Source organism: Colletes gigas, unplaced genomic scaffold (genome assembly GCF_013123115.1).
Source record: "Colletes gigas isolate AHSC1104 unplaced genomic scaffold, ASM1312311v1 Colletes_gigas_Sc00015, whole genome shotgun sequence".
Classification (NCBI taxonomy): domain Eukaryota; kingdom Metazoa; phylum Arthropoda; class Insecta; order Hymenoptera; family Colletidae; genus Colletes; species Colletes gigas.
In genome coordinates this window covers 2,670,639-2,681,787 of record NW_025106644.1, presented here as the reverse complement: position 1 = coordinate 2,681,787, position 11,149 = coordinate 2,670,639, and the positions used below count along the sequence as shown (strand labels likewise).

The following is an 11,149-nucleotide window of genomic DNA, read 5'->3' as shown; positions in this document are numbered from 1 at the left end:
GAGGAGCCTGGTACCCCTGGAAACTCCATTTTGTTCTTGAAAGGCGGTCTCGGAATTCCACCTTCCCCTCTACCAGGTGAGTACCACCTTGGGACACGATCGACCTTCTCCAGGTGGAGGGAACGCGAACGCGAACATTGCCGAACAGGAGTTCGCGATACGCGTGTGCTGCTGGTCGGTTCTCTCAGTCGCGTGGCACTCTGAAACCGTCTCGTCCATTTCCACCGCGTCGACCTTCCGCAAACGGAGTCGCCAAAAAACTGATCGCTGAGAGATCATCCTCGCGTCGAGTGTCGTCGAAGCGTCGCGCCACTCCAGGCGTCGATTCTCAAAATAATACCACGATCAACATGACCAAAACGCGTTCATCGCGAATGATCAATGATCGATCGATTTATTCGACACCTCGTGTGTGTACCTCGCCCGATATCGAGCTGTAAACACAACAGGAGAGGTCGTCGAGTGTGTGTCCGCGACACGAGCACTTCATTGATATTTCCAGGTAACGCGAGAGATACAAGGCGGTCTGGTTCAGTCTGCAACGATACTGGTCGTTGATAACGATCGAGGAACTCTGCAAACATCGCTAGGATCCACCAAAGACGCTCGTACGCGACGTCAAACGGGGTCAGACGTTAACGTTTCGGAGGCACAGGGGTTCGAAAGGTTGGTTCGAGGAAGTTTGAACAAGTTTGAACGAGTTTGAAGGGGATTTTCGACCGCCTGGACGACGAGGGAATCGAGAGGAACTGGGAATATCGCCTGTACGTGAAGATCACACGACGTCAAACCGGCTCAAACGGGCTCAAACATCGTCAAACATGGGCAAACATTAGCGTTTAAAAGCAGATTGAGCTGGATGAGGATAGAGTTTGAGGGATTATGATCGTTCGGGGGATCCAAAGGCTGGTTTGAAGAGATTTGAGAGGGATTTTGATGAGAAACACGAGGAACTGAGGGGCTCTAGCTGTGCGATGCGGACGAAGGGGACGCCCCGATTTTGGAGCGAGGACGCTTAGCACCTCGCGTTCGGTTTGTTCCTGGTTCGTTGCCCTCCGTTTTTCTCTGTTTGAGTGTAACTTTTGTGCGACACAACGATGGATTTGAGCACCACGCCGAGGAGAGCGACGGAGGGCGTGGGCGACCTTCAGAAAACGCGCGTCGCGAAGAGCGTGTTCAGCATCCGGAGCCTCGTGGACGTCGAGGAAGCGGATCTTCCGGCCACTGACGACATCGAGAGGACGCAAAGTGAGTCGATCTTCCGATTTTTTATTCAGAAATTGCTACTATGATTTTAGAAAGGAATTGTTATTTGAATTGACTAGTGAAATGGATTTTAGGAATTTGGAATTAAATTTTATGGGAGTAATTGTTAGGTCTGTTTCCAATTTTAGAAATTAATTGTTCTATGAAGAAATAATTATTTAAGTTGATGGGTGAAATGAATTTAGGAATGAATGTGGAATTCAATTTTATGGAAGTAATTGTTAGATCTGTTACCAATTTTGGAAATTAATTGTTCTATATAGAAATAGTTATTTAACTTGATGGATGAAATGAATTTAGGAATGAATGTGGAATTCAATTTTATTGTTTATTATTGTTAGATCTGTTTTCACTTTTAGGAAGTGAAATGAATTTAATATATGCAAAATTTAAAAAAAGGGTTGTGGAAGTAATTAGGTTTGTTTCCAATTTTAGGAAGGAATTATTCTATGAAGAAATCATTATTTAACTTGATGGGTGAAATGAATTTACTTAATGAATAAATATGGAATTAAAACACAGAGTTTTGTACAGTTTTGTAAAGTAATTGCTGGGTTTGTTTCTGAAATTTTGGGTAGAATTCAATGGATTTTAGTTGGTAATAATACTGCTTCAATTTAGGAAGAAATAATTCTGTTACTTGATGAGTGAAATGAATTTACTGAATGAATGTGGAATTAAATTTAATGGAACTAATTGTTAGGTCTGTTTTCAACTTTAGAAAGAAATTATTCTGTGAAGAAATAATTATTTAACTTACTGAATGAATGTGGAATTAATAAAAGGATTTTTAAAAATTAATTGTTAGGTTTGTTTCCAATTTTAGGAAGAATTCTGTGGATTTTAGTTAATAATAATACTAAATCAATTTTAAGAAGAAATAATTCTATGACTTGATGAATGAATATGGAATTAAATTTAATAGAAATAATTGTTAGGTCTATTTCCAGTTTTAGAAAGAAATTATTCTATGAAGAAATAATTCTGTAACTTGATGAGTGAAATGAATTTAATGAATGAATGTAGAACTAAATTTTATGAAAGTAACTGTTAGTTTGATATTCAATTTTAGGAAGTAATAATATTATAATAAAAGAGTGAAAGGAATTTAAGAAATGTGGAATTTAAAACAAGGGTTATGGAAGTAATTTTTAAGTTTGTTTTCTATTATAGAAAGAAATTATTCAATGAAGAAATGATTATTTGAATTGCCTAGTGAAATGACTCTGAGGAATTTGGAACTTAAGAAAAGGGTTATGGAAAAGTAACTGTTGGGTTTGTTTCTGAAATTTTAAGTAGGATTATGTGGATTTTAGTTAATGATAGTAATACTGGTCCAATTTTAAGAAGAAGTAATTATTTAACTTGATGAATGAAATGAATTCAATGAATGTGGAATTTAAAGCAAGGTTTATGGAAGTAATTTTTAAGTTTGTTTCCAATTATAGAAAGAAATTATTCAATGAAGAAATAATTAGTTGAATTGACTAGTAAAATGAATTTGAGGATTTGGTATTTAAGAAAAGGGTTATGGAGAAGTAACTGATGGGTTTGTTTCTGAAATTTTAAGTAGGATTATGTGGATTTTAGTTAATGATAGTAATACTGGTCCAATTTTAAGAAGAAGTAATTATTTAACTTGATGAATGAAATGAATTCAATGAATGTGGAATTTAAAGCAAGGTTTATGGAAGTAATTTTTAAGTTTGTTTCCAATTATAGAAAGAAATTATTCAATGAAGAAATAATTAGTTGAATTGACTAGTAAAATGAATTTGAGGATTTGGTATTTAAGAAAAGGGTTATGGAGAAGTAACTGATGGGTTTGTTTCTGAAATTTTAAGTAGGATTATGTGGATTTTAGTTAATGATAGTAATACTGGTCCAATTTTAAGAAGAAGTAATTATTTAACTTGATGAATGAAATGAATTCAATGAATGTGGAATTTAAAGCAAGGTTTATGGAAGTAATTTTTAAGTTTGTTTCCAATTATAGAAAGAAATTATTCAATGAAGAAATAATTAGTTGAATTGACTAGTAAAATGAATTTGAGGATTTGGTATTTAAGAAAAGGGTTATGGAGAAGTAACTGATGGGTTTGTTTCTGAAATTTTAAGTAGGATTATGTGGATTTTAGTTAATGATAGTAATATTGGTCCAATTTTAAGAAGAAGTAATTATTTAACTTGATGAATGAAATGAATTCAATGAATGTAGAATTAAGATTTTAGGGAAGTAATTCTTAGGTCTGTTTCCACTTTTAGGAAGTGAAATGAATTTAAGTAACAAATGTAAACTTTAAAAACAGGGTATATAAAAGTAATTATTAGATTTGTTTTCAATTTTAGAAAGAAATTATTCTATGAAGAAAGAATTATTTAACTTGAGAAGTGAAATGAATTTAATGAATGAATATGGAATTAAATATTATGGAAGTAATTATTGAGGCTTGTTTCCAATTGTGAGAAGAAAGTATTCTATGAAGAAATCATTATTTAACTTGATGAGTTAAATGAATTTAATGAATGAATGTGGAATTAAAAGGAAAGGGTTATGGAAAGGTAATTCTTGAGTTTGTTTCTGAAATTTTATGTAGAATTCTATGGATTTTAGTTAATGCTAATAATACTTCTCCAATTTTAAACAGAAATAATTCCATGACTTGATGAGTGAATTGAATTTAATGAATGAATGTGGAATTAAATACAAGGATTATGGAAAGGTAATTCTTGTGTTTGCTTCTGAAATTTTATGCAGAATTCTATGGATTTTAGTTAATGCTAATAATACTGCTACAATTTTAAACAGAAATAATTCTATGACTTGATGAGTGAAATGATTTTACTGAATGAATATGGAATTAAAAGAAAGGGCTTTGGAGAAGTAATTGTTAGATTTGTTTTCAATTTTAGGAAGAAATAATTCTATAACTGACCATTGAAATAAATTTAACCAATAAAGAATTAAACACAAGGGTTATAGAAAAGTAATTGTTGAATTTCTTTCTGAAATTTTATCTACAATTCTATGAATTTTGTTAATAATAATACTACTACAATTGTAGAAAGAAATAATTCTGTAACTTGTTGACTGAAATGAATATAATGAATGAATGAGGAATTAAATTTTGGTGGAAATAATTGCTATCTTTGTTTCCAATTTTACAAAGAAATAGTTATTTAACTTGACCAGTGAAATGAATTTAATGAATGAATGTGGAATTAAATGTTATTGAATAGTTATTGTTGGGCTTGTTTCTGAAATTTTATGGAGAATTCTTGTGGATTTTAGTCAATGATAATACGTGTTGTGTACAGAGGCAGGCTGTAATTTTAGAGAATGTGGTAAATGACAACACAGAGATGTGTGGTGGGGTTGAATATCTGCGATCTAATGAGAGTTTATAATTCGTCGTAAACACGACTCTCTGGATGTAGAATTTCCGGTAATAATCGGTATCGGGTTTCACCGAAAATTGGACGATACTGATTTTTGCAACAATTTGCAGATTCCAATCTGCAAATTTGTACAATCATAATTATTGAAATCAAAGAAAATTGCAAAATATAAAATATAAAACCCCACAATATTTGTGTTTAGACACTAATAGTGAGACTTGAATAGAAAAATAAATTTTCTAAAAATTTAGAAAACAAAGTATTTGAAATAAAATTTTAATAAAATTGAAAGAATCTTCTTTCAATATTTTCTCAAACTATCTTGTGCTTCTATGCAAAATTCTAAGCCTCTAATTTTTGCAACAATTTGTAGATTCCAATCTGAAAATTTTTAGAATCAAAATTATTGAAATCATAGAAAATAGGAAAATATAACAAAATATAATTTTCTCACAATATTTTGTGCCTAATATATATATAAAAAACACTATTAATAGACACTTATATAGAGACTTGAATAGAAAAATAAATTTTTTTAAAAATTAGAAAAACAAGAGTCTTTGAAATAAAATTTGAAAATTAAATTTTAATAAAATCGAAAGAATCTTCTCAAAATATCTTGTGTCTCCTATCATTCTGGACCCCTCATAATTAATCTGAAAAAGAAACTGACACAATAATCAATGAAATACAAAATAAAATGGAAGATTTGAGATAAACACGATCTTTTAATTAACCCTGACGATAAAACTAATTATTTCTATCACACTGTTTGTAAATACCATTACTCCGAAGCCACGATTAGAACACGCACTCGTGCAAAACGATTGTTGATATAACAGCTGCTTGTTTTCTAAATTCTGGAAATTGAATCCGAGCTGATCGGATTAGTTTTCATGCGAAATAGCGGTAAGCCGACGTATTAGCCTCGGGCACTGATTAGAACCAGTTAAACTCAAGATACCGGCGATGTTAATAAGACCAGTGATAAAACTAAAAAAAAAAAAGAAAAAAGAATTAAATCGTCAAGGAGTAAACGATCATGAATAGTCAATAGAATAACGCTGTTAGGGATAGGAATGTAGTCGTGATCAGGTCTGTCTATATTACAACCCAGTTTGCACGCAACAAACTGCATAAAATTTATGCTGAACTCCGAGAGTAACGATATACAGGGTGATTCCAAAAACTGGGACGAAACCAGTTCTTTAAAAAAAAAAAAAAAATTCACTCTTTTCTCATAAATTTATTCTTTATAGAATTCTGCAAAATAAAAATGGAGGTAATACTGTGCAAAATATTTATAATTTATTTTGGGAAATTGTAGGTTATATTAAATACTTTCTATCATTTGAATTATAACCTTGAATTTGTGTAACATTTACAGTAACTATTTTCAATTTTAATTTTTCAATATTTGCACCACAATATGCAAATTAAAATTGAAAACAATTACTCTGTTATAACTACTACTTAATTCAAAAATATAATAAAAAAATGAAAAGAGTGATTAATGAAATATTGAACTGTGATTTTAAAAAATTTTACAAACAAGTTTAGATGCAGAACTAAGAAAATAAAAAAACTAAAAGAGTGATTAATAAAATATTGAAAAATTGATGGAAAATTTATTTATAAAATATTGATTACATTGATAATTGATTATTTATTTATGAAATATTATAAAGAAGTTTAGATGCAAAACTAAGAAAATAAAAAAACTAAAAGAGTGATTAATAAAATATTGAAAAATTGATTGAAAATTTATTTATAAAATATTGATTATTTATTTATAAAATATTATAAAAAAGTTTAAATACACATCTGCTTAAAGAAACGATTTACATAAAAAAATTGCACATTTGACAAAAAAAATTTGTATCATTGAATTTTTAATTTTAGCTTTCCTGTATCTACGGTCCATTTTTTTGTGATCGCCCTGTATTTCGTTCGATGGAAATGAAATTACGCTTGAATACTCAAGGTGAGAACGTACGAGAGATTTATATAATATCTAGTAAGTCGATGAGGATCTCAAAATAAAATTAAACTCGATAGAAAGCTCGTGAAATGCAAGACGCTGTAATTACGTATCACAATGGACGACAGAAACATGATCATTCATGGCAAGAATCTTTCCAGCCAGTACCAGAAACTAGCAACATTTTTATCTACAAATTAATAAACGTGAAACAACTAAAATAAAAGATAAAATTCATCGTTTGCAAAACAGAAATAAAAATTTCGATTGTAGAATTAAATATTTCACATTTTTGAGTGACCAGTAAAGAAATTAATAAATAATGCAAGAAATGTTTAAATATACCACGTGTATCAAAGTTGTTTATTTTATAAATAATTTTAATACACTGTAGTTGGTCATATAAAGCAGCCAAGCTATTACTGACTTTTTCATTGACTTTTTTCCACTCAACTTTTTGCCCCTCGTTATCAGATAATCATGGAATCAATGTGTTATACATTATTTCAAACAGCACTTATCCTTATCGCAGGAACATTCTATGCGACTAATGGCAAACTTTGTTCTCAATTATAAATCAATTGTTTCGATAACATTGTTGTAAGAGAACAGCAAATTTATATAACCGGTGGTCACTTTTTATTTAAAAATGCATTTTGGAAAACGTACACTGAAAGAAAATAGTGATAATATATTATTTTGTTGGAGAAGTTCATTTTTGAAATGCAATAGCGTGGGTCATGGAAGACCCAAGGCTCAAATAAATGATTCTTTGTTAAATATTAACTGTATTGTGTAGTCTAAATTTTATAACAATTTTATAAAAATGAAAATATTACAAATACTTCTAAAACTACAAAAACTACAAATATTCATAGTAGCGTGGGTCATAAAAGACCAAAAACTTAAAAATGAATCAAATAACACTTATTTTGGGCATCCTAAATTTTATAACAATTTTATAAAAATGAGATAGGTATGAAAAACTAGAAATATCTATATAAAATTAACAAAATGCTCTAATTCGTCCACCTTAAAGTGCAAGTGAGGTTACACTAAGACTTTGAATGCACTTTTTGGCTTCTGTAGGCGTTGGACAATGATAGCGTGGGTCACAAAAGACCCACGACTTAGAAATTAATCAAATAATACTTATCCTGTGCATTCTAAATGTAACAACAGTCTTATAAAAATGAAATGAGTACGAAAAACTTAAACGCGAATCCCCCAGGGCATCCACCGCGGTTCGACATAACCTGAAAGTGCAAATAAGGTTCGACCAAGAATTTGAATGCACTTTTTGGCTCGCGTGGCCCCCGGAGGATCCTCCGTCGGGACGATCGTAGCGCGTGGTATCGTCGAAAAGAGATCTCTCCGGCCGATCGCGGCGACAAACTTTCTAGGAACCGAACCGCCCCGGCATTCCGCGACCGAGAAACGCTCGTTCGAGCGTACGGTTTTTGCCGTCGAGCGCCTTTTGTGCTACGGTGCTTCAGCGGGAACAGCCAGTCCTTGTAGAGCGATCGAGTCAATTAAGGCTCACTTATACTCGGTAAATTGCGATAAGACGACGATTAAGTTGAAATTAGCTCTCTTGCCCCCCTGGGCCCGGTAAAAAGTGTATCAATGTCGTTATTGCCGACACGTATCGAAGGTAAATTAATACTCGTTTCCCGACCGCTCCAATTAAACGAGTTACGACGAAACGAGCTTGGATTTCTTTGCTCCGATCGCGACGTTTCGACGCCGGATGGCAGGCTTATCGTTCCCGTTGCCTTTGGGATTCCGAAAAGTCGCGAAAATCGTTTCCTAGCTCGGTCGATATGCAAACTAGGGGGACCGAACGCGATAACTCCCGTTTACTCGACTTTCCTACCCTCACCCCCCCCTCCTCCCACCTGCTTAAAGGGAAAATAAATAGCGAATTACCATTTAGCCGTCGGCGATAAAGTGAAACGAGCCCGGCGAGCGATAACGGAATCTCATTCCGCGAGCGTAGCGTATCGCCTCGTTATCGGGTAATTAACAAGATAGCGCGTCGATTAACAAATTACGTACGCGCGCGGGGTCGTCGGGCGAGACGGTGTCGCCTCGCGCATATTAATTGACGCCGGCGTTCTGCGCGACCGATCGCTTTGACGTGACTCGGATAGAAGCGAGGGCGAGTGGGGACAATACCCGCGTAACTGATAGGAAAGGAAGAGATTCTTTTGTGGTCCTTTTAGGCGTAGGTACTCCTAAGTTGGTTTTAGAATTACTGAATTTTAGAATTTTTGAAAATTTTTGGAATTTGAGGGTGGGATATTTGGCTCATCAATTTTGGGTATGATTGTGTAGTGGTGTTATTGGAATATTAATATTGAGACAATTTGAGCAAATGGTGGCTAATATGTTTTTTGTATTTTTGGAAATTTTTGGAAATTGAGGGTGGGATATTTATTTGATCAATTTTGGGCACGATTGTGTATCGATATTATTGAAATATTAACATTGCAACAATTTTAGAAGATGAGCTCCATTTTAGAATTTTTGAAAATTAGAATCGATGCAATATTTGTAGCTGAAATTTTTGGAATTTGTCGATGGAAATTTATATGATGAATTTTGGGCATAATTGCATACTGATATTATTGAAATATTAACATTGCAATGATTTGAGAAGATGAACTCCATTTTGGAACTTGGAATCCATGCAGTATTTGGGGCTAAAATTTTTGGAATTTATCTGATCAATTTTGGAAACAATTGTGTACCAATATTAATGACTATTTAATTAACCCTTGCCTAATAGTCAATAATCTCTGGGCCCCTTTTTACCTAACATAACTTAACAAACTTAACTTGAGCCCATTACTTCGTCACAATCTGAATATATGGATTTAAAAATACTATTGTGTATAATTTTTAAATTTTTCATTTGTTCAGAGAGTCTCAACAAAATATTTCAAAGCCATTAGAATTGGCAAAGTGATTCCAAATAATTGTACAGTTCGTTTAACTGAAATGTTTCCCCTAATTCATATATGAACGTTACCTTCTCCTCTTCCTCCTTTAGAGAGAATTCAAAATCATCAAATATTGCTATAGTTTACTATTTAAAATCTACTGCCCCAACAGTGCTACGAATATAAGCTAACCTAACCTAACAAACTTAACCTAACCCCATTACTTCATCATAATCTGCATATATGGGGTTAAAAACACTATTATCTATAACTCGAAACTTAAAATAACTGTTCAGAGAGTCTCAACAAAACATTTCAAAGCCATCGAAATAGACAAAATGGCGCCAATTCAAAATAATTGTACAATTCTTTTAACTGAAACGTCTGTTTCCCCTCTAGAGAAAAATTCAAAATCATCAAAAATTGCTATAATTCACTACTTAAAATCTATTGCCCCAACAGTGCTATGAATATAAGCTAACCTAACCTAACAAACTTAACCTAACCCCATTACTTCATCATAATCTGCATATATGGGGTTAAAAACACTATTATCTATAACTCGAAACTTAAAATAACTGTTCAGAGAGTCTCAACAAAACATTTCAAAGCCATCGAAATAGACAAAATGGCGCCAATTCAAAATAATTGTACAATTCTTTTAACTGAAACGTCTGTTTCCCCTCTAGAGAAAAATTCAAAATCATCAAAAATTGCTATAATTCACTACTTAAAATCTACTGCCCCAACGAATATAAAAGGCATAATAATATAGAAGTGCAATAATATATTCTGCATATAATAAATTTATGTTTCTTGGAAGAGGGGGTGGGAGTATTACAGTTACAATAAACACATTCCCCCCGCAGTCCCACGCCCGTCTCTATTGAGAGAAAGTATCGCTCTAAAATTTAGTACCCCGATACAAGTGCTTAGAAACAATAATATTTTTATATTACTCCATATATCAAACCTCGTTAGGAAAATGAAACCGCATTACTAGAATACGTGCAACGGCAAACGACTTTAATATGCCTATAAACTTTTTTCCTACTATCGACTTCCGCGTTCGAAGATTCCGTTGTAGCAAACGCAAGGTGTGCTTGCCCCCATTTATATGCTTAATGTATTCGATACCAAGGATTTACAGCCGCAAATAAAACTCTGTAAAAACTATCGTGGTTGGATAAAATTAATATATGAAATTAAACGTGGACAATAAAATATATTCTAATCAATCTCCATTCGCGGACAAAATAATTGTGCAAAGCATATTCTCGTTTATTGCTTCGTTCCTATTAAATATAGTATCATAAATTAGACTTTGATAATATAGGGGTGAAATAAATTTTGGGGTTAAATTGGGAAAAGAGGGGTTGGAAATAATATTGCAAAATATATTCTCCTTGATTGCTTCGATTCTATTAAATATAGTATTATAAATTAGAGTTTGATAAAATAGGGGTGAAATAAATTTTGGGGTTAAATGGTGAGAAGGGGGTTGGAAATAATATTGCAAAATATATTTTCGTTGATTGCTTCGATCCTATTAAATATA

The 11,149-nt window shown here is 32.7% G+C and overlaps 1 protein-coding gene across 4 annotated transcripts in view; it reads left to right on the top strand.

Moving 5' to 3' along the window:
- Positions 1-240: 240 nt before the first annotated feature.
- The window catches only part of LOC122399989 (homeobox protein aristaless-like), a 171,965-nt gene continuing 161,056 nt past the window's right edge, over positions 241-11,149 (top strand). For all 4 annotated transcript variants that reach the window (XR_006259314.1, XR_006259313.1, XM_043401137.1 and 1 more), the window contains exon 1: positions 241-1,248. Coding sequence is in view for 2 of the 4 variants with exons in the window: in XM_043401137.1 (XP_043257072.1) it covers positions 1,098-1,248 (151 nt within the window). In the remaining 2 variants the exon portion in view is untranslated. The remainder of the gene's footprint in view (positions 1,249-11,149) is intronic.